A 24,351-nucleotide genomic window follows, 5' to 3' on the forward strand; every position below is an offset into this window, starting at 1 on the left:
ATGTTCAAGACACAGGGTCTTTTTGTAGGAGAAGGGGCTAAAGAAGAAATATCTGTTGGACTTCAAAGGTCTGAAGATGTCAAATACAGTATTTTATTCACTCTTGGTTGTAAATTTAAAACAGGATTAGAGCAGATGAATCCTCATCAATATCAACATATTAATGATCAGTGTATTCAGATCTTAAAGTTTAATCAGACCCGTAATTACTTGTGTTCTCAGTTTATTTGAGTAACTAGCACCTGTATGGACATGTGTCAGATATCATGAGCAAAAGAGGCAAATTGGTTGCTTAGATATGAAATGTTAAATTGTGATGAGTGCTGTGAAGGAAGAAAAGGGTAAAGGGGGGCATAGAGTAATACAACGTTTACACAAAGGAACCTGTTATGATTGATGACTTTAAGTTCCATTTCAAGCTAATTTCATCTAAATAAGTTTTTGGGCAGTGTAGAGATTAGAAGGAGAGAGTTGTTGCTTTACACCTATCCATACTTAAGTCCTTTATTTAACACAATGACTGCAGAACATTAGAGTATATTACTGGGCTTGCTGTAGAAAGTGGCTTTTATACCTTTGGTTACCAACTCTGCCTTTTACTTCCTAAATATTTGTATACATTTTTACCTATTCAGAAGTTTTGTACATTTTGATTTTTATTGGGAAACAGGGTTTTATATATATTTTTTCCTTGTGGAGACAGGCTCTTGCCGTGTTGCCCTGGCTGGTCTTAAATGCCTGGCCTCAAGCAATCTTCTTGCCTTGTCCTTCCAAAGTGCTGAGTTGAGAGGTGTGAGCCACCACACCTGTCTAGAGTTGCAATTTTGGTCTTGGAACTATTTTCTAAAGAGGGTACAGAAGAGCATAATGGGTAAATAATGTAATAGCACTTAGTGATTATTCAGGTGTTACTTTAAATTCTGTGTGTACTATTAGTTCATTTAATGTACTTAGAGACAGATAGCTTCAACATTTTAACAAGGAAATAGGTACAGAATGGTAATAACCTCTCCATGGTTACATACATGAGCAGTGATAACTTATGATGAGATAATTTTTACCCTGGCTTTGAAAGAAAGTTGACTTTCACTGTTCTGCTTTAAATCAACATATTAGTCCATTTTCCGTTGCTTAGAATACCTGAAACGGGGTAATTGATTAAAAAGAATTTATTTCTTGCAGTTGTAGAGGCTGAGAAATCCAAGATTGAAGGACTACATGTGAGAACTTTGCTTGTGGGGACTCTGAAGGTTCCCAAGGCAGCACAGGGTATCACATAGGGAGGGGGCTGAGCATGCTAACAAAGTAGCTCAGATCTCCAGTTACCCTGGTGGGAAACTGGGTAATTTATAAAGAAATACATTAATCTGTGAATGGATTAATTCCTTTGTGAGGGAAGAGCCCTCATGATCCAATCACATCTTAAAGACCCCACCTCAGTGCTGTCACATACAGGCTCAAATTTCACCATGAGTTTTGGAGGGGACAAATAAACTATAGCAGCATAGAATTCAAAAGCACTCCTCCTTGTATCCCAGTGTGCTCTAGGGAAAAGCCATGTAGCAGTTATGGTCATGAAGTCTTCTTCCAACATAGAATTTGTTTATATATACAGTTATGCTTGGCTAATGATGGGGATATGTTCTGAGAAATGCATCATGAGGCCATTTCATCCTTTTGTGAATGTCATAGAAATGTACTTGCACAAACCTAGATGGTACAGCCTACTACATACATAGGCTATATGGCATAGCCTGTTGTTCCTAGGCTACAAACTGGTGTGGCATGTTGCTGTGTTAGGCAGTTTTAACTTTTTTTTTAATGAGTTGGTGTGGACTCTAATGACAAAAAGCATAGTATAGTAAATAAGCCAATAAGTTGTTTATTATCCTTATCAAGTCTTATGTACTGTACATAATTGCATGTGCCATACTTTTATATGACTGTGCAGTAGGTTTGTTTATACCACCATCACCACAAACATTAATAATGAATTGAGCTGTGACATTACTAGGCAGTAGGAATGTTTCAGCTCCGTTATAATTTTGTGGGACTACCGTTGTACATGCAATGCTGTGTTGACTGAAATGTTATGTGACTGTAGTTGGGTAACGATTTCTTAGCATTATGTCTGCCCTATATATCCAATCAGTTCAGTCAATCGTCTCCCATCTTCAGTGGAAGGTTTTGTTTTTTGCTTGTTTTAGGAAGGAGGATTTGCATTCAGGAGATCAGGTGTGGTGGCTGTCACCTGTAATCCCAGCACTTTGGGAGGCCAAGGCGGGAGGATTGCTTGAGCCCAAGAGTTCCGGACCAGCCTAGGCAACATATTGAGACACCCTGTCTTTTAAAAAGAATTAAAACAATTAGCTGAGTGGGGTGGTGCACACCTGTAGTCCCAGCTACTCAGGAGGCTGAGGTGAGAGAATCACTTGAGCCTGTGAGATCAAGGCTGCAGTGAGCTGTGATGATGCCACTGCACTATAGCCTGGGCAACAGAGCAAGGCCCTGTCACCAAAAAAAAAAAAAAAAAGTAGCCTTCAAGTATGTTTTTAGGGTCAGTTTTTTCTTTTGAGATCTTATACTCACCATATATAGGTGAACCTTTTATTATGAAGTGACCTCTTTATCTCAGTAATGTTTTTCCTTGAAATCTTTTTTTTCCTGATATTAATACAGTGATATTAACTTTGGTTAGTGTTTTATTCTGAAAATGTCTTTATGTTACACTTTTTTTTTTTTTAAGGAGATAGGTTGAAGTGTGGTGGTAACAATCATAGCTCACTGTAACCTCAAACTCTTGGCCTCAGTCTCCTGAGTAGCTAGGTCTACTTACAGCAAGCATTTTAATTTTTTTGTGGAGCTGATCTATGTTGCCCAGGCTGGTCTTGAACTCCTGGCCTCAAGTGATCCTCCTGCCCCAGCCTTTCAAAGTGCTGAGACTGTAGGTATGAGCCACCGCGTATGGCCTCACCTTCATTCTTAGGAAATGTTTTGGTTGGGGATAGTATTCTAAGATTTTTAGTTCTTTTCAACATACTGAATTCTTTTCAACATATTCTGTTGTCTTTTGGTGTCTTACTGAAGAGAAGACAGCTGTCAGTCTTTTCTGCCTTTTAAGTTAATCTACCTTTTCTGTGTGTGCTTTTGAGGTGAATTTGTTTTTGTTATCTTGCCTTTTTACTGATATAAAAATTATACTGATTTTTAATATATATAATTTATATATATGATACCTATAATTTTTATACATATGAAAAATCCTGAGCTGGATAAATACATATATATGGATTCTTTATTTTATGGTTTTAATTTGTAGGGCTACCTGAATCTGTGGATTGGTGTCTTTCATCACTTATGGAAAAATCTTGGATGTTAATTTCTTCAAATATTCTGTCCTATTCTCCTGCTCCTAGAACTTGTATAAAGTCTTTATGAGGTTGATGACTTCCTTGCAGATAGTGTATTTTCAAGCTGAGATCAAAGACAACTCAGCTTACTTTGTCTGTAGGTATATATTTGTTTATAGCCTGTTGGACAATGTTTGTCTTTGTGTAGGTTGGTTTCTGTTGTATTCTTTTCTGTTTCTCCTGTCGGCTGTGAACATTACTTGTCTGAATTTTTTGAGGTCTAGAAGGAAGCTTTCATTTATATTTGGATATGCAGATATCTGACTATACCAGGGACAGATCACTTTAAGTACATAGCTTGGAGTTTGGAGGGCAATACAGAGGAGGAAAATTTGGGCTTTTTGTCCAAGAGAATGAATTTATCCTTGAGGAATATAGCACCTTGGAGTTCCTGCTTAATTTGGGAGGGTTACCGTAAAGATACCCACCTTGGACAGGCCCAGGATTTTAACTTTGGTTAAAACCAAAGTTCACATTGCTTGTAATTGGCAATTGACCTCAGTGCAAAAGTGCCTTCTGCTTCCTGTTTTACCCTCAGTTTTGGACTGGTAATTCCTTACTATCTTGTTAGCATTTCAGTGCTTTTAAGATTTTATTTTATTTTATTTTATTTTATTTTATGTATTTATTTATTTATGTGAGATAGGGTCTTACTGTCACCCAGGCTGGAGTGCAGTGGCATGATCTCGATTCACTGCAACCTCTGCTTCCCAGGTTCAAGCAATTCTGCCTCAGCCTCCCAAGTAGCTGGGACTACAGGTGTACGCCACCACGCACAGCTAATTTTTTTGTATTTTAGTGGAGACTGGGTTTTACCATGTTGCCCAAGCTGGTCTCGAACGCCTAAGCTCACGCAATTCGCCCGCCTTGGCCTCGACAGTGCTAGGATTACAGGTGTGAGCACTGTGCTTGCCCATATTTTTCATTGGTAGGATTGACCTGTGTAATCTAGTTTGTTGCTCTCAGGAATGAAAGTTTTTCACAGAGAACTTGGAATGCAATTTATTGTCTAACAAATAAGATTCTTACTGATTTCATTTAATGTCAACTGCAATAAAAAATTAATATGGATATTAACTTAAACTTATGTTCTCAATGTGATCTAACTCTCTGAGAACCACCTCAGAAACTGAGTTTCTGGTTTAGAATGCAGATTTTGGGGTCCCACTTCCTCAGGTGTTTTTCTGCTTCATATAGATGATGAAATAGAGCCAGAAGTTGTTTGCCTGAATTTGTAGATTGCTACAAAGTTGATGTCAGCCCAAATGATCACAACTGACTAGAAAATTAAATCTGCCTTACAACCAAGAGATATAATTTATCCAGAATAGGCAGGTTTGAGTAGCCTTCTCTGGAGGAGTAAATGCCTCCTGTTAATGTTCTCTGAATTATCTGTCTTGGATCCTCTACTAAAGATGAAGTTTCATTTTAAGAGTTTAAACTATAAATATAATGCTGCAAATGGACATTGAGGTTAGCAATGTAGCCATTCTTCTGCAAACATATTAAAATGTTATAAAAGGGCCAGGTGTGGTCGCTAGCACTTGGGGAGGGAGGCTGAGGCGGGCGAATCACTTGAGATCAGGAGTTTGGGACCATCCCGACTAACATAGTGAAACCCCGTCTCTACTAAAAATACAAAAAATTAGTTGGGCGTGATTGCATGCGCCTGTAGTCCCAGCTGCTGGGGAAGCTGAGGCAGGAGAGTCACTTGAACCCGGGAGGTGGAGGTTGCAGTGAGCCGAGGTCACACCACTGTACTGCAGCCTAGGCAACAGAGCAAGACTGTCTCAAAAAAGTAAAAAGTTATAAAATATAAATTTGAAAGTTTTGGGGTTTTTTTGCTTCTATTTTTGACAATTGCTGGGTTTACTAGACACTATATATTAAACCCAGCAAATTTCAGAATAAATTTGTATTGGAAATTATTGTATAAGTCTGTGTATTGGAAAACCAGATGCAGTCATGCACATAATGACATTTCAGTCAAAGATGGACCATGTGCGTATGTGACAATGATTCCATAAGATTATAATTCCTTTTTTTTAAAATTAAACAGGGGAAAGCATGATACCTTGTTTTTATTGTACCTTTTCTGTGTTCATATGCATAACTACTTAGCCATCATATTGAAGTTGCCTACAGTATTCAGTACAGCCACATGCTATATAGGTTGTAGCCTGGGAGCAATAATCCATATCATAGTCTAGGTGCCTAGTAGGCTATACCATCTAGGTTTGTATAAGTACACTCTGATGTTTGAACAATAACAAAATATCTAAAGACACGTTTCTCAGAACATACTCCTATGTTTAATCCACACATGACTGTAATGGTGAATGGAATATATGTTCTCATTATCCCCAGTCCCTTCTATCTCATTAGGTTACCCCTGTTAGGTTTTTGGTGTGTGTTTTCAGAAGGATTTTATTTACGTTAAAGTATGTACAAATATGAGTGATCCAAATGGGATTTTGGCCTACATCCTATGCCTTGCTTTGGTGTTCTTTCATAGCAACTCAGGTCTGTTTTATTTGTGACTGCAAAGCATTCCATTTTACGCATATTCCATGATAGTACTAAGTTTATAATAAGCTTTGTGTATTACCCCAAAGAATACAATGCTATAATTGGCAAGATCAGATTTAATTACTGTAATCATGAATCTTATCAGTTGGAACAGACTAATTTATAATTTATATAAATTATATAAATTTATATAAATCACACTAATCTATAATTATAGACTGACATCTTATTTTGGAGAGAAAGAAACCTTTATAGGAGTGTGTGTACCAATAAATCTTACTTAACCAGAATATATAGGTTGGAGAAAGCATTTCTGAGGAATGAAACTTTGAACTGAGAGCCAAAGGATGTGCGGGACTTGTTCAGATCTGTGGAAGAACCTTCTAGGTGAACATAGAAAGCAAAGGCATAAGATTCTTTATAATTTTTTTATGGTAGATCTCATAAGTGAATAAGTCTGGAAGTGGACATATTTTATTTTTTTAATTTTTTTTTAAAATTTTTTTAAGAGAGTCTCACTGTGTTGCCAAGGCTTGTCTTGAACGTCTGGTCTCAAGTGATCCTTCTGCCTCGGCCTCTCAAAGTGCTGGGTTTGCAGGCGTGAGCCATGGTGCCTGGCTGAGATGGACATGTTTAAGGCTTTTGATATTCCTGTTGTCAGATTGCTCTCCAGAAAGTTACAGCAGCAGTAGCTAGAAATAAGGATGCATATGCACACGTTTCCCTGTATTAAAAGGAAATTATTGATGATGTAATAGACAAACTGGTATCCTACTTGCATTTCTTTGATGTCAGATTCAATATTTTTCTTTTTGATTAGTATTTATAATTGTTAAATACTTTGTAAATGCTGACTCATTACCCAGCGTCACTAGAAAAATTCATCAGTACTATTAGGAATTATTTATAACAAATAGAAAATATTTATAGAGTTAGACACATTAGGAAGAAATATTTTCTTTATAATTACTCTAAAGGATAGACTAGATCAGTAATAATGTTTTCCCAAAATATTAGCACTTAACTGCTAAAATCAGGATCTTTTCCATTTTTAAAAACTCTTTGTTCATAGGTATATTAGATATGTTGCTATGAAAGCAAACACATCTTGTAGGATTTTGTGGGTTAAATATGTACTATGATTTTAATTTTTACCAGGTAACTTGATTCTATTTATTTATTTATGTATGTATTTATTTATTTTTTTAGAGATAGGGTCTTATATTTCCAGGCAGGCCTTGAACTCCTGTGCTCAAGTAATCTTCCTGCCTCTTGTGCAGCTGGGACTACAGGCTCCTACCACTGTGCCTGGCTAAGATAAACTTGATTTTAATGTGGACTCTATCTAAACTTGCTTTAGTTTTTATGTAATCTGTAGATTACCTGTGGCATTCTGCCTTTTTTTTCTGCCTGAATATAACTCATCTGCTTAATAAGATTTGTTTTTCTAAAAGCAGTATTCTCCAGCTTCATACTAATCTCTTAGTGAGAAGGAACTTAGGATATGCTCTGTTCAGTCCTAACAGTAAACTTATTCAGGTCTGGTAACCACAAATCTAGACAATGTCCGCAGCATATCTAGGGGAAGTTGGAGGTTGCTGGTTATCAGTTATCTAACATGAGGTACATATCCATTTGAAGAGATAAGGAAGGCTTACCTGACATTAAAATTGGGACCCAGAGCTTTTGAAATAGTCTAAATGGTTGATATTTCACCCAGGGATGAAGTCTTTTTAAAAAAGATAATCAAGGGGCATAGTGATTACAGTAGGCATCAGATTATAAAAATGAATATTGCTAAATATAAAATGGATTCTGTTTTAAGATGCTACGTAGCCAAAAAATTTAAGCAGAAATTGAACTTTTTGATTGTTAAAAAGATTTGAATGAAGACCCTTTTGTACTGTTTTCCTTTCCTATGATTCTAGCAAATGTTGGATTTTTTTTTTAACCAATGGTGCTATTACAATCTTTACACAACAGATTCTAAAAGCTTAATGGTAACTTTTTTTATTTTAGATAATATCCTATGAAAAATTATTTTTGGTACTGGTAAGGAAGAATTTGCATGTTCCATGAGTTTTCTTCTTAACACTGATCGTATTTTAAAGGAAACAGACATTTCTTGGTGTAGTTTTCAGCATAGTATTGATTTAAAGGGTTTTGGCTTCATATGTTTTTATTGGTTTTAAGTAAATCATATACTTTTTTTTTTAACATTGATGTTTCTCTCCATAGATATTTGGAGTTCTTACAACATGGCAGACATTGACAAGTAAGTGGCAGAGAGTTGGTTCTTTTTCAGAGATTTTTGGCATCACTTTGTATTGTGATGTTCTAACAGCAAGTAGCATGAATTATATATTATGAAAATGTAGTTACTAATGCTTAGTACCTACTTTTGCAAAGAGTTGAGTGCAGTGTATTCAAGATAAAATATAGAATGTATTCTATATTGTCATAAATATATGAAACAATTTGCCACTATTTATTTTTAAGAAAGTGCTAAGCATGATAATGGATTATAAATACTTGTAAAATTCATTTTTATTGTACATATTTCCCAAAGATTTTACTGCTTGCATTGTAATGTACCGAATGCCCAAAGTGTGAATAAAATGTATTTATATGTAGAGCTTAAGGAATACTAAGACAAGTTAAAAATGGAACATTACTATTAGAAGCCTTGTGTGCCCCTTCTCAGTAGCACCTTTCCCTTGCAGACATATAAACGCTTTCCTGACTTTTGCTAATTCTTTTCTTTGCTTTCCTTTAGAGCTTTACCACCTATAAATTCTCAATCAGTGTTTAATTTTGAAAATCTGAATAGTGATCACAAAATTAGCTGAGTAAAGCAACATTACCACCGTTAGTTGAAGGCTGCAAGACAGGATAACAAGGAAAAAAGACTATCTGGGTCATAGTCTGGCCTCAGCTTTCCTGAGGCTTTAGAAAGACTTATTCTGGAGAAGTATTGGGCAAGGTCATGCATCCTGGGAAGCATAGGTTTAAGCAAGTTGGCACGTGGCAGGATTCTACTGTGAATGGGTGTTTTATAGAACTAGGGTCAGGAAGAATGGGATGAGGTGCACGGTATTTGTGTAATTTCACAGTAGCCTGTGTTAAAATAGAGCACTTGCAAGTGAGGGGATGCTAAATGATTATGCATAGCTGTTGTAGGCGTCCTGCTGTAGGCGTCAGCGAATGATACCGGGAGGGCTGGAAACTTTAGTACAAGGTCAGCACAAAGAAGTACGTATAAGAATTTAGGCCACTCTTATGCATTCTATCTTCAGCATTAAAAAAAACCAGAAGAGTGGAAGCAGGCATTTTTAGTGATAATGGTAAAGTGATTGTCTCCTATGTCACACTTATGATTTGGATTGCTTAACCTTGGTGACATGGCTGTCATTGGATCTATTTTACTACCTTCCGAGGTTTCATCTTGTTTCTCCTCTTGGGTTTGTTGTTTGCTATATCTCACATTGCCTTCTCATTTTGTTAGTACCTTCTTGGAAGAGTACAAGGGAGTTAAATTATTTTAAGACATGTCATGACTCAAAATGACTTACCTACCTTTTATGCTGGATAGTTATGCTTCTATGCTGAATAGTTTATTTGGGTGTAGTATAGTAAGATGGGAATCATTTTTCTTCAGAATTTTGAAGGCACTGCTCCATTGTCACCTTGTTTCCAGTGTTACTGTGTTGAAGTTTGGAGTTATCACAATTCTTAACCATAACCATTTTATGTGATAGTTGAGAAATACATACATTTACAGTACGTACATTTCTGGAAGCTAATCTGGCTTCAGAGTTCTGAAATTTTCACGTTATTTTTTTGTCTTAATGTTACACATTGGGCAGTGGACCCTTTCAGTGCAGCTATTCAGTGGCTTTTAGTTCCAGGGATATTCTTGATTTAACTTTGCAATTGCCTCATTTCTGTTTTCTCTTTCTGGAGCTACTGTTAGATGTTGTGTGTTGGATTGGTCTTCTAATGATCTTTTGTCCTATTTTTCATCTTCGTCTCTTTGCTCTTCTCTCTGGGAAGAACTGAAGACTATCTTTCAACTCGTGTATTGGGTTTTAAAATTTCTGTTGTTTTAGTTTCCAAGATTTCTTTTGTTCTTCCTGTTTTTTGTTTTTAGTTTTATAGCTTCCTGTTCTTGTTTCATCAATGGTAATATCTTTTCTCTGGATGTTTCTTTTACCTGTATAGTCTGTTTGCTCTTATATTTTCTTTCCCTTGTTTGTTTTAGTCTCAATCTAAGAGGCTTTCCTCAAAATACACGGCAGTACTTGCTTGGTTGCTCATTAAGATTGGGTTGGGTGGGATATAAGGATAATTCAGAGATGTTTAAAGAAAGGAAAATTGATTAGAAAATTTGAGTGTTGGAGGGGGAGGAGGCTTGTTAATTTGGGATTTCAGTGTCGGGTCACCAGAGTAGGCATTTGTTAGAACCCCCAGTTGTAGAATGTTTATTTATTTTTCTGGGTTAGTCAGATTCATTGTTGAACAGTGTCTGGGTAAAGAAAGACCTGGCTTCCAGTGTTCCTCTAAATGTAGAGGAGTCCCTGCATTTAGCATTCTAATGTGTACATAGTCAGTCCTATATCTTTGATACTATTAACTGTGTCTGTTGTCTTCCAGTTCAAGTTCTGAATTTTATCCTTTCCCAAGAAGGAACTGAGTATTTCTGCTGTGGTAGGGGAGAAGATCTAATGATTTAGCTGCTTATCAATTTTTACTTTCTTGTTTTAGCCACTTTTTCTCCTGTCCCACCATTTACCCTAGTTCTAGAAATGAACCTGGTACCACCAGGTCTTATCCTTTTAAAGACTGTAATTGGGCTGGTTCTCAGCTTTCCCCACTGCCAACTTAGATTTCAGTTCTCTCAATGAAATTATCACTTGTCTGGTTTCCAGCTTCCAGAATGTTGCTGCTCTTGTTTCAGTTTCAGCCTTAGTCTGCTAAAAAAACAAACAAACCCTTTATTATAATTTTAGTGGAGATTTTAGAAGGATTAAGATCAGCTGAGTTTGTACCATTGGCCATCTTAACCTTGAAACTCTCATTTTAAACTTTAAAAACAATAAATTAGTATGACAGCTTGATTTCCTTCTTCCCTTATTGTTTAATTTTGGATGTCTGTTAGCCCTGGGAGTATAGAAGTCAGAGGGGATTCTTGTTCTTGAAAACCAGTCATTAAACCTTTCTCTGTAAAAGGCTTGGTAGTAAACATTTTAGGCATTCTAGGTTACCTAGGATTCTCTAACTGCAGTTGGCCCTCTGTATCTGTGAGTTCAGCATCCATGAGTTTGCATCTGAATTCTACCAACTGCAGCTGGAAAATATTAGGGAAAGAATAAAATAAAATATAACAGCACAATAATAAATACAAATAAACAATAGAATATAACAACGATTACTGTTTTTTGTTTCTTTGTTTTGTTTTTAATAGAGAATTCTGTGTTACTCAGGCTGGTCTTGAAATCCTGGCCTCAAGTGATCCTCTTGCCCTGGCTCCCAGAATGTTGGGATTGCAGGCATGAGCCAGTTTGTCTGGTCCAGCCTAATGTAACCATTTATATTTACATCGTATATAGTATTATTGTAAGTAATCTAGAGGTGATTTAAAGTATACAGGAGGATAGGCATAGGTTAGTTGCAATTACTATGTCATTTTATATAAAGGACTTGAACATCCCAGGATTTTGGTAGGTGGTTTCCTGTGGGTCCACCATAAACTTGGAGGGATGACTGTACTCAACTCTGCTGATGTAATGTGAAAGCAGACAATACATAAATGTAGTGTGTCTGTGTTCCAGTAAAATTTTATTTACGATAATAGGGTGGGCTGGATTTGGCCACGTGGACATAGTTTGTGGACAACTGTTTTAAAGCGTTTGGATATAGATGTTCAATAAAGGATGAAAGACACTGGAGGAGGAGTTGCTCCAATTATGTGTAACCAGTGGCCCTTGCGTGTGTACACTTTAAGTTTATACGAAATCAGTTCTTCCAGAAATAGGCTAGGCGCAGTGGCCCACACCTGTAATAATCCTAGAACTTTGGAAGGCTGAGGTGGGAGGATCACCTGAGGACAGGAATTCGAGACCAACCTGGCCAACATGGTGAAACCCTATCTCTACTAAAAATATAAAAATTAGCCAGGTGCAGTGGCACACTTCTGTAGTCTCAGCTATTTAGGAGACTGTGGCACAAGAATTGCTTGAGCTTGGGAGGCCCAGGTTGCAGTGGGCCGAGATTGTGCCACTGCACTCCAGCCTGGGTGACTTTCAGAAATAATATGTATCATTTCTGAAGACTGAATTTTTTTCCTTTGTTGACAGGAACTTAAATTGTGCCAGCAGAGTACAATTGAGCTTTTCTGTATTTGTATGAAAATTAAGTCATTATTTGTCTTTGTGGAAAATTAATTTTTCAAATGCTATTTAGGCACAAAAGCAACTAAATTTCTAATCCAAGTGTTAAAATATTCATACAGGAATTGTTCGACGACCTTTTATATTGATTTAGGAGTCCTTAATTTCCTTTCTAATGCTAGATGCAATCCCATGTTCACAAATTAGATTTTTGGTGATTTTTTAAGATGAAATGGGAAGGATGTTATCTTACTACTTTTTACCATCTCTTTCATGGTGCTATCATCTTGGCTTTGTTCTAAACAAGAATTAGACTCCAAAGTCCTTATTCTTTCTCACATCCACTATGAAGTAAAGAAAAGGAAAGTCCAAAGACAGTATAGGCTGATAACAGTTGCTGCACAGCCATAAGGGGTCCAGGATTCTTCTGTTTTTCCTAATTCCTTTTTCTTTAGCTGGTGGCTTTCATTTTCTAGGATGCCTCACAGTCCAGTGTGGCTGCTAGAGCTCTATCCATCATACTCGTATTCTAAGTGCGAGGGGAGAGGGATTAAGATAAAGGCTCCCCAGCTATCTACCATCTTGTTAAGGATACTCCCTCAAAGAAATACAGTACTTCTGCTTTTTTATCTTGCTGCCAAAATAGTCTAGCTGAAGGTAGGCTAGGAAATGTAGACTTTTAGCTTGGTTTGTTGCCATCTCATATAAAATAAGGAGGTTATTACTAAGAAGGAAAAGTAAAATCAATGGATATTTGGTTGAGTGCACATGCTTGTTGACATCACATCCCTCAAAAACCTACAAAACCAGTTTTTTATATCTTGAAAAGTATAAACTTTACATGTGGCCAGATGTCTTTAATGAAAGTTTAAGAACTTCCAGTTTGTATTTGTTTACATATGAAGTTAGAAAACTGAATTACCTTTTGAATTTCCTATTTTATGTCTTTGAAAGAGATGCTAATTTTGAAAATGAATTTTTTCTATAATTTTTTGTTGGTAATTGGTACATTTGAACCTTGGTGTGATACTGTGATGTTATAGCAAAGAACAGTCTGAACTTGATCAAGATTTGGATGATGTTGAAGAAGTAGAAGAAGAAGAAACTGGTGAAGAAACAAAAATCAAAGGTATTACTTTAAATTACTTCAGGAGCCAGTGATTGCTGGCACATGTCTACTAGAGGGTAGTTATAAGTGCCAGTCTGTTTTTTTGGACTCTTGCTCATTGTTCATTTTATCTACTGGTCCATACCTCTAGTAACTCTGTGGGTGTGTGTGGGTGTGTGTGTGTGTGTGTGTGTGTGTGTGAGTGAGAGAGAGAGAGACAGAGAGAGAGAGTGTGTGTGTGAGAGAGAGAAAGAGAGAGAGAGAAAGGAAGGGTAGGTATAGATACAGCGAGTCAGAAGTCATTGTTTTTGCATCCTCCACTGTTGGAGTGACTTGGTGTAGCTGTGTAAAACAGCTGCCCATGAGTTCTGTCTGAATTTAGAAATGTTTCAGGTTTGATGTGGTGCTTATGACAGTAGGTTTAGTGTTTAATATATAGAGAACATGTAGTGTGTGTCTTTAAAAATCCACTCCTTCAAGCAAAAAAGCCATTTATTAAGTGTAGGTAATCAATTTATTTTAGCAGATAATTTTTGAAAGGAGTGGTGGTGGGGGATTGTACTGCTTAGGTTATGTCCTATAGATCTGGGCCAAGAATATTAAGGTACCAGATGACTCAGCTTTTCATTTTTAAACCAGATGGAAGTTAATTGTGAAAAGACTTCAGAACTTGTATTAATAGCTTCAGTTTTCATTTTGTAACATTTTCTTAACAGATACAGAACTGTATCCTCAGTGACCAATATAGATATTTTTAAATCTGTATTGGTTATCCTGGCTATACATCATCTAATAATTGAAATATTATTAATGGCACTTTGTGTAATAACTGTATTGATGAAGAGAAGATTAGTAATGTAATCTGTTTTGTATAAATTGGCGTAAATTTGGATTGAGTGTTTTTAAAAAGCTATTGATAACCACATTTTGTTTTGGCCTCAGTTACAACCTTTGACTGTCTCAACTACTAACTTTATTCATACATATAGAAATACATTACACAGGCATTAAACATAAACATCAATCACGAACTTCGCCATTCTCCTGGGCCTAAAACTGTCAGTATATTTGCGCTTTTCTGATATGTGTTGTCTGCATTCAAAGGACTGTCAAGAGCCATGATAGGCATCTGAATGAAGCCTTGAGCTTTCCTAAAAATGCAAGGTGGGTGAAACAGAAGATACTAGGAAGAGAAAGGATATTGTTCTTAGTACTTGTGGCAGTGGCCTTGAGAAATGCCTTGACTAGAGATAAATCATTAGGAATCTGAATTATTCCTGAACATTGGGTTATCTTAGAATACATTCTCTTTAACTTGCCCTGCCCATCTCTACTCATTATATATACCAGCAATTTATGGGCCAGTTAGGAAAACTTCATGAGATTGGATTGTCCTATTTAAAAAGCATAATACATTTTCATAAAATCCTTCTTTCGATGCCCTTTTGTTTTGTTTTGTTTTGTTTTAAAGCACGTCAGCTAACTGTTCAGATGATGCAAAATCCTCAGATTCTTGCAGCCCTTCAAGAAAGACTTGATGGTCTGGTAGAAACACCAACAGGATACATTGAAAGGTACAAGTTCTCCTTTTCCATGGTCCTTATTTATCTTTCTATAATCAATCAACATTGCAGGCATATCTATTTTTAAGACCATCTAGCATTTAGATATGCAGTAGTAGAAACCTGTTGTCTGTTAGTATCTAGTATAGGATTATTGGAAGTTTAAAATTGTGCTTAGTACCACCTGTTTACATTGATCTTTTAAAATTTATTTATTTGGGGTCAAGTTTATAGGAAGTACACTGATCTTAAGTATTTCTGAGATTTGTTTATAGGTGTGTTAGAAGTACACAGAATTAGAAGAAATATCGATTTCTTATTTCACTGGTGACATAAATCATTCATAATAGCATGAATATCTTAACTCAGCTTACACACTTAAAAAACTTTCTTTGTGATTTTAAGATCCATTCAGGTTACTATCTATATGTTAATTATAGTTAGTAGCTTCTAAATGTTGCCGAGTTCTCTGTGGTGTTTTATTTGCTTTTCCTATGATGGACTTCTTTATCAACATGAATTGTGATGGACATCTTTGTGCATGTCCTGCAAAGGAACTGTGTAAGAATTTCTTTGAGATGTGTACTCAGCAGTGGGATTGCCACTTTATACATAGAGTATGTAAGGCTTTAAGTATTATACTTCTAGCATGATTTCCAGAAATGCTGTATACCCAGTGCAAGAAGATGGATTTATCTTTATGTCTGCCAACAATTAGTACCATCCAGCTTTGTGGTCTTTTTGTTTTTATTTTTAAATCAGCCTAAGAGGTGCAGACTCATTTTGTCTTATTTGTATTTTATGATTCCTAATGAGCAGCTTTTCTTCATAATGCTTGTGAGCCTTTTCGGTTGCTCATTGGTACCCTTTTCCCATTTTCCTGTTGGGATTGCTATTTTTTTAATGCTTTGCAAAAGTCTTTGTATTCTAAATGTTATTGCCTTATCTGTTTTTAGGCATTCTAAATAATGTGTCATTTCTACTAATTTTATCCATGGAGTCCTCTGGTAAACAAGTTTTATTTTAGTAAAATACTTTGCCCTAAGGCTTGTGCTTTTGAAACTGTTTAAGAAGTCCCTCCTGGTCCTGCTATGTTTCCTATTGAATAGTTTTACCTTTTATATTTAGGTCTTAAATCCCTCTAGAGTCTACTTTTATATTTGTTATATATAAGCTTCCAGTTCCCTTTTCTTCTGCTTCATTTTTTTAATGAGCTAGGTTGGCTTAATTTTGGTGGCGGGTCCTCCTCCAGTGACATGAGCTAGTTTTTATAACACTATTCACTAAACAATCCATTCTTCCCCCATTTAGGGTTCCACCTACCTTCATTGCACATCAAGTTATAAACATCTGTGTTTGTCTTTGAGCAGCACTCTTCTGTTGTGTGGTCTTTTTGTCTCTTGTCATTGTCACACTTGATTACTATAACTTTACAGCACGTCTTAATATTTAGCAGGGCAGGTTGCATCCTTTTACACTTCTCCCCCAACACAATCATTCACATTTTTGACAGTTTAAGTTTATCAGGGTTATCAACAAGCAAAAAACCTTGAAACTTTGATAGGAATTATATTGGATTTATAGATTGACAGAATTACATTTTAAAATATTGTCTCATCCACATACTTCTTCAGGTCACATTCTGTGTCTTTAGTTTCAAAGTTATCTTCATAGAGTCTGTCGGTTAAGTTAATTTCTGTATATTTTGTGTGGCTGTTGTGAATAGCATCTTTTTTATTGTATGTTTGGCTGTTATTGATGTACAGAGGATTGTTGCTTTTTTTTTTTTTTTTTTTTTTTNACCTTGCTAAACTTATTGTAGTAATGCGTTCTGTTTTGGCCCCTGTCAGAAGATTTTATCTGCAAATAATGGCAGTTTTAGCTCTGTTCTTCCATATTACATTATGTCACATAATTTTCTTTACAACATTACCAGCACTTTCACTACTGTATTAAGTCTTATTTCCATTCATATTGGGAATGAATATAAAATCTCCATTAAATTCAGTGCCTATTTGCTGTTTTTTTAATCTGAACTTTTTTTTTTAACTATATCAATTAAGATGCTGTATTGAACTTTTCCCTTCCCCTTTTTTTACTTCGCTATAGTAAGTAAATAGTAAATATATGTTTTTGTTTTGGAAATACTGATTTTGGATATCAAACTAGCCTTGCATTCTTATAGTAAATTGAATCATGATGTGTTATCATTACATTGTTGATTAATTGAATTTTATGGTTCTTACTTGTTAGTGAAATAAGCTTGTGTTGTGTGCATGCATGTATGTACATGCATGAAGAAACTTTCAGGAAATGGTAATATTTAACTGGTTTTTGGAGTCAGAAATACAATTGCCTAATGAAATGAATGGAGCTGCTTTTATTTTTTATTTTTTCTTTATTTTCTTTCCTTTTAAACTCCAAAATTGATGAGAGAACTTGAATAAATTAGTATGTTTTGAAAAAAAATTTTCCAAAACTCCCCAGGACCTCTACTTCCCAAACTCCAAAGGCCCAAAGTAAATTTTTAGAAGAATTCTACCCCAAGAACAGTTAATTCTTATCTAATACAAGTTGTTTCAGGAAAGAAACAACTTTTCTTTCCTGAAACAATTAACTTTGGGCCTTTAGAGTTTGGGAAGTGAGGTCCTGGGGAGTTATGGAGAATTTTTTTTTTTTTTTTAACATACTAATTTATTCAAGTTCTCACATCAGTTTTGGAGTTCTATATTTTAAACATGTATGCACTTATCTAGTTTTAAAATTGATTAGCACATAGTTTATAATAGTCTTAAAAATCTGGTTTTCATAATCTGTATTTTGCATCTTAATTCTGCTAGTTGTCTTGATCTTATTAATTTCTTAAAATATTAATTTGACTTTTCCTTTTCTGTGTTGTCTTTTGTTATTGCTGCTGTCTGGTTTCTGGCATTAATGTTACTTCCTTTTTAGGTTTGCTCTATGTTACTCTTTCCAGTTTTTTAAAATTGAATGCTTAATTTATTTGATTTTTATTTGTTCATTTGTGTTTTTTATGGCCTTAATACTCTTATTTTTGTAAATGTTGATTGTGAAGATCTGCATGCTGAAATTAATAGCTCAAGCTTATTATATTCTTCAGCTTCTCTCTATTTGTGCTTATTCGTTGTTTGCTTGACCTGACAGTTTTTCTGTCACTTGTAGATTGAAATATTTTGAAGCCATATTAGGTGTATGATATTTGTGAGAGCATTTCTTGTTCTCTTGTTTCATTTTACTGATATATGTCTTCCTTTTATCTTTTTTTATCTTTTTTTTTTTTTTGGCCATAATTTCTGTTTGATATTTCAATAACTACCACTAGCTTTTTTGACAAGGACTTGCTCTGTGACCCACACAGGAGTGTGGTGGCACAATCATGGCTAACTGTGATTGTCCCACCTCTCCCTCCCAAGTAACTGGGACTCACAGGTACATACCACCATGCCTGGCTATTATTTTTGTAGAGATGGAGTCTCACTGTGTTGCCTAGACTGGTCTTAAACTCGGGCTCAAGTGATAATTCCCACGTTGGTCTTCCAAAGTGCTGGCAATACAGGTATGAGCCATCACCCCCAGCCTTTTTTTTTTTTTTAACCTTTAACCTAGTATGTCTTTTTCCGTCTTTGTGTTTTCCTCTAGTATCAATGTTTGCTTTTATTTTTTTAGATACAGCGTCTTGCTTTGTCATCCAGGCTGGAGTGTAGTGGCAAAATGATGGCTTGCTGCAGCCTCAGCCTTGGGCTCAAGCAATTCTCCTGCCTCAGACTCCCAAGTATCTGGGAGGACTGCACACACCACTGTGCCTGGCTAATTTTTATATTTTTGTAGAGACGGGGTTTTGCCATGTTGCCCAGGCTGGTCTTGAACTCCTGCATTAAGGTGATTCACCTGCCTGGGCCTCCCAGAGTACTGGGATTTCAGGCATGAGCCACCGCACCCGGCATCAATATTTGTTTCTTTATTATAGTAAGTCTAACTTTACATTTCTTAAAAGTTGTATTTTTGGATGTATTGCTGCCGTCTTGCTCTGTTTTTTTAATTTATTTTACTTCGAGTTTTTCTTCCTTCTTTTCTGCTTCCCATTGGATAGATCAAGTCATCTTCTGGTGGTTTCAAAGTTAATGTGTTGGTTTTTGTTAATATGGTAGTAGCTTATAACCTGATATCTAAGTTTATTTGCCCCTATTGGTTTCTTAAATTTACCAATATCTATATTTACAAATGTGCTTTCTCTGGCACTCTATTTTTCCCTTCAAAGCAAGAAATTTACCAAGATATTTAACCACACGCATACCTTAAGTAGAATCTCCGGGATTTTTTTTTTAAACTTCCTCAAAAATTGCTTTTAGTAATATATAGTGAGTATCTGTGGCAAACCTAAAGCCTGGTATACCTGATAAAATTTCCGTCTTGCTTTTATATCTGAATGATAGTTTGGCTATGAAATAGGCTTAAAAAGTACAATTTTTTTTTTTTTCTGTACTTCAGTGTTTCTTTTAATGCCTGTTAGTCTGATTCGTTTTTCTTTGAAGGTTATTCTTTTTCACTGGAAACCTTTAGGATTTTCTTTTGTCTTTGGTATTCATAAATCTCATTAACCCATCTAGGAAGCAGAGTAAGGATTTTTATATTGCTTTAATTCTGAGAAATTTATCATTCCCATTTATTAAGTATTGTACCCCTTCTCTGTTTGTTAGCTGTTGATACTTTTGTAATACATATCTCAGCTTTTCTATTTTCCATCTGTCCTTCATGCTGCCTTCTGGTAGAACTTTTCAACATCATGGACTTTATCTTCAGTTGAATCTATCCTGTTTCTCTTATTTGTTGCTTATTTTAGTTATTGTATTTTTCTTACTTAACATTCCCACTCTGTTTTAGATTTCTTGGTCTTGTTGCATGTTGTTAATCTTCCTCATCTCTATATTTGCATTCTTCTTTAAATTCTCTGTCTAATAATGCTGCTTCAGATGATAATTTGACTCTTTCATAGAAATTGTACTCTTGAAATGTCTAGTTATTTTTGCCTTTGAGCTCCGTCACATTAGGCAATACCAGTGACCCTGATTGTTTTTTAGAGAGAAATGAAGGTCTGTGACACGGAGAAGGGCACGGGGTGAACCTAAGTAGTAGCACTAGTTGCCTTAGACCAAGTTTGTTGCTAATCCAGGCAATTTTTATGGTGCGCTTTGTAGGGGTGGGTACCAGTCTCCTTTGGTTGTCTAATTTATTATTCCTAGATTGGATCAAATGCATGTTTGAGGGCTTTGAACCAGTACAGCTTTCATCAGCTCTTCATGTTATTTCAGGAACCCTGGCATTGGGCTCATGTGAAGGGTGAAGGTGGCAGGCAATGATTGTTGCAAGGCAGATGCAGAACTTAAGAAACTTTCTTGCAGAAATGCTATCTTCCAGCCTGTCTGCACTGCTGCCTGCTGTGGCCATTCCCTCCCCATGTTGTTAGTTACCCTGTACCAGTTAAACACAACCTCCAGTCTTACCTGAAATTGCTTATGGTGTGTATGTGCCTGAAGTAGTTGCTTCATTCTTGGTTCTGAAGTTGTTAGGGATAGCTTTTTGAGGGGGCAAAAAAAGCCAGAAGCCCATGCTAGTTCACTGCCTTGGCAGAATAGTGCTTTTTGCTTATAATTAACAGAAATAGAAAGTTGATATCTTTAAGTGTTTGTTTTTTATTTCTGATAGCCTTAAATAAAGTAGTGGCTAAGTTAATGAATTATTTGATTTGCAGAAGTTTGTGGCAAGAAATTTTAATCTGGATTTTGTATCTGTTGCATAGTTTACCTGAAGTTACATTTTAAGTGTGAACATTTATTGTTAGAGAGGTTGAATCATTCTTTAGGAGATTCATAACCTAGTGTGTATAATTTTAAAAAATCAGTCCCCCTATTCACAGTAGCAGACATGAAATCAACCTAAATGCCCATCAGTGACAGATGTAATGCAGAAAATGTGGTACATATACACCAGGTAATACTCTGCAGCCATAAAAAGAAGGAGATCATGTGGGAACATTGATGAAGCTAGAGGCTATTATCCTTAGCAAACTAACCATGAACAGAGAACCAAATACTGCCCATTCTTATTTATAAGTAGGAGCTAAATGATGAGAACTCGCGAACACAAAGAAGGAAACAACAGACACTGTAGGTACTTGAAGGCGGAGTGTGGGAGGAAGGAGAGGAGTAAAAAGATAAGTATTGGGTACTGGGCTTAATGCCTGGGTGATAAAATAATCTGCACAGCAAACCTTCACATATACCCCTAAACCTAAAATAAAAGTTAAAAAAAAAAAAACAAAAAACAGTGTCTCACAGTGCATTGTATGGTGTATTAATTTTATCTCATCAAAGCTGTTATTTATTTTTGAGTCGGTCTCATTCTGTCAGCCAGGCTGGAGTGCAGTGGTGATGCAATCTCACTCAATACAGCTTCAACATCCCAGGCTCAGGTGATCCTATCATCTTAGCCTTCCAGGTAGCTCGGACCACAGGCATGCACCATCACACCCAGCTAATTTTTGTATTTTTTGTAGAGACAGGGTTTTGCCCAGGCTCATTTTGAACTTTTGGGCTCAAGCAGTCCACCCTCCTTGACTTCCCAAGGTGCTGGGACTACAGGTGTGAGCCGTAGCACATAGCCTAAAGCTGTTATTTTAAAAATACTTGTCTCCTCTTATTTAATAATGTAATTACTAATTCCTGATTAAATATGGAGACTAAAATAAAATAATGGTGTGTGGGATCTTGTCCTTTTTCCTAATACACACATACTCCCTTCCTTTTCCTAATAGCTTGTATAGGTGAGATATATGTAAAAGAAAAATCCAAGTAATCATTGTTCTCAGAACCAAGATGGTTAGGCCATGACCTCATCAATGACAAGTCCAACATTTGGTTAAAGATTTAGGGTTGGCAGTATGATTTGCATCATCTTTATCAATTTACCTAGTTCATTGCTACTTTTGAAATATTTTATAGCCAGTGGTTCACTATATTCATATCTCTTTGGTTTTTATTTGCTTTGAATCTCTTTTGCCTCAGATAAAAAAACCTGTCATTCACTAACTCTGATGCTTCAGTTTCAGTATGACAAAAGAATTGTGACTTCCATTTCACTATGATGCTGTGTAACTGGTTTCTAACCTTTCAGCCTGCCTAGGGTAGTTAAAAGACGAGTGAATGCTCTCAAAAACCTGCAAGTTAAATGTGCACAGATAGAAGCCAAATTCTATGAGGAAGTTCACGATCTTGAAAGGAAGTATGCTGTTCTCTATCAGCCTCTATTTGATAAGGTAATGCTTTCTCCTAATTAGTTTAATTTATCATTCTAGAAGACAAATTCTGGAAATATAAGCAGACTTGGAAGAGCTTGGTCTTTAGAACTGTCATTGAAATTGTTATTAGTGGCACTTGGAGGATCTATCAATAATAGCAGTCAAGGTTATGGTATGCATTTGTTAAATTTATAAGACTACTTAGTGAGAAACCACTGGTTTTAGCTTGGATGCCAATATTTTTATACAGCCTTTTTTTAAATCATTTTAGCGATTTGAGATTATTAATGCAATTTATGAGCCTACGGAAGAAGAATGTGAATGGAAACCAGATGAAGAAGATGAGATTTCGGTTAGTATCATCTTTTATTTTAGTGTGTTTTTTAGATGATGAAATCTTAGGACTTGTCAGAAATTTTAGCATTTAATGATGGAATACAATATTACATAATCAGTTATATTTTTATACCTAGGAAATATTTTTTCTTTTTTTAAGAATGATAGTGCAGATGAGCTATTATTCAACGTGGCACCACCATCTGCTCAAAAAGTCATTATTTCCTTGCATTTTATAGTTTTTTTGGTTTAAGAGATAGGGTTTTGCCCAGGCTGGAGTGCACTGGCATGATCATAGCTCACTGCAGCCTTGAACTTCTGGGCTTAAGCTATCCTCCCATCTCAGCCTCCTGAGTAGCTAGGACTATCTGACGCTACCATGCCCAGCTTAATCTCTACATTTTTTTTGTAGAGGCAGAGTCTTCTTGCCCAGGCTGGTCTTGGACTCCTGGCTTCAAGCAGTCTTCCTACCTCAGACTCCTAAAGTCTTGGAATTATGGACTTGAACCATTGAGCCACTGTGCTTAGCCTATTTTTATAGTTTTTTGAGTCTCACTCTGTTGCCCAGGCTGGAGTGCAGTGACATGATCTCGGCTCACTGCAATCTCCACCTCCTGGGTTCAAGCAATTCTCCTGCCTCAGCCTCCCTGCAACTGGGATGACAGGCGTGCACCACCATGACTGGTTAATTTTTTGTTATTTTTAGTAGAGATGAGGTTTCATCATGTTGGTCAGGCTGGTCTCGAAATCCTGACCTTAAGTGATCTGCCTTCGTTAGCTTTCCAAATGCTGGGATTACATGCATGAGCCACCACACCCGGCCTATAGTTTTTAGTTTGTAGGTTCATTATATGCGTTTCTTTTTTAACTTCATGATAGGCTGAGGATTGTTGCCATTTTCAAGTGAAGAAATGGAGGCTTTTAAGTGTCTTTCCCACAATGAATAATGGCAGAGCTGTGACTCACCTTCAGTGCTGTTAAGTGCTCCACCTCTCTAGCATTGCTATTTTATGTTGTTTGGTAAAGAGAACATTATATTTTGATTAAGAACACCATGGCATGAGGCATTGGACCAAGTTAATATTGCTTTTCTTGTTTACTATGCTTAAGACTTCATTTTTAGTGAGTTAAATTTTTTTTTTTTTCACTAAAAGGGTTTTTCCTACAGATCTTGGTCATCTTAGTGGTTCTCTTCAGAGGGGTGTGGTAGCAGTCATTTTCATGGGATTAAGGTTTGTTATGGGTAATAGCAGTATTTATACACGTTTACACAGGTAGACTAGAACTTTGAAGGTAATAATCTGGTGACTGTACGCTTTTTGGTTTTTATACCTTTGCTACTTTATCAAGAGGTCTGATCTATGTATTAAATAATGTATGCTGTCACTTATCAAGGAGGAATTGAAAGAAAAGGCCAAGATTGAAGATGAGAAAAAGGATGAAGAAAAAGAAGACCCCAAAGGAATTCCTGAATTTTGGTTAACTGTTTTTAAGAATGTTGACTTGCTCAGTGATATGGTTCAGGTAATTTTATTCATAAATGTACCAGTTTACTTTGAAGGGTAAACCTTTGAAGTTTAAATGGCATGATGACTGTTCTCCTCAGTGTTGATCTTTCTAGAATGGTTGCTTACTTTTGAAACAGCTAATATCTGTTGAAGGGAAATTACAGCTTTGATTAATGTAATCAAATAAATTACAG

General features: G+C 36.1%; 1 protein-coding gene across 6 annotated transcripts in view; it reads left to right on the plus strand.

Moving 5' to 3' along the window:
- NAP1L1 (nucleosome assembly protein 1 like 1) overlaps positions 1-24,351 on the plus strand; it is a 38,815-nt gene that overhangs the window by 3,050 nt on the left and 11,414 nt on the right. For 5 of the 6 annotated variants that reach the window (XM_037739288.1, XM_037739287.1, XM_017530625.2 and 2 more), the window contains exons 2-7: positions 8,178-8,214; positions 13,372-13,457; positions 14,908-15,010; positions 22,190-22,331; positions 22,585-22,665; positions 24,045-24,173. In XM_037739288.1, coding sequence (XP_037595216.1) covers positions 8,198-8,214; positions 13,372-13,457; positions 14,908-15,010; positions 22,190-22,331; positions 22,585-22,665; positions 24,045-24,173 — 558 coding nt within the window. In that variant the 5' untranslated portion in view covers positions 8,178-8,197. The remainder of the gene's footprint in view (positions 1-8,177; positions 8,215-13,371; positions 13,458-14,907; positions 15,011-22,189; positions 22,332-22,584; positions 22,666-24,044; positions 24,174-24,351) is intronic. The other variant, XM_037739289.1, reaches the window with a different exon arrangement.

This window comes from Cebus imitator, unplaced genomic scaffold, assembly GCF_001604975.1.
Source record: "Cebus imitator isolate Cc_AM_T3 unplaced genomic scaffold, Cebus_imitator-1.0 Scaffold67, whole genome shotgun sequence".
NCBI lineage: Eukaryota > Metazoa > Chordata > Mammalia > Primates > Cebidae > Cebus > Cebus imitator.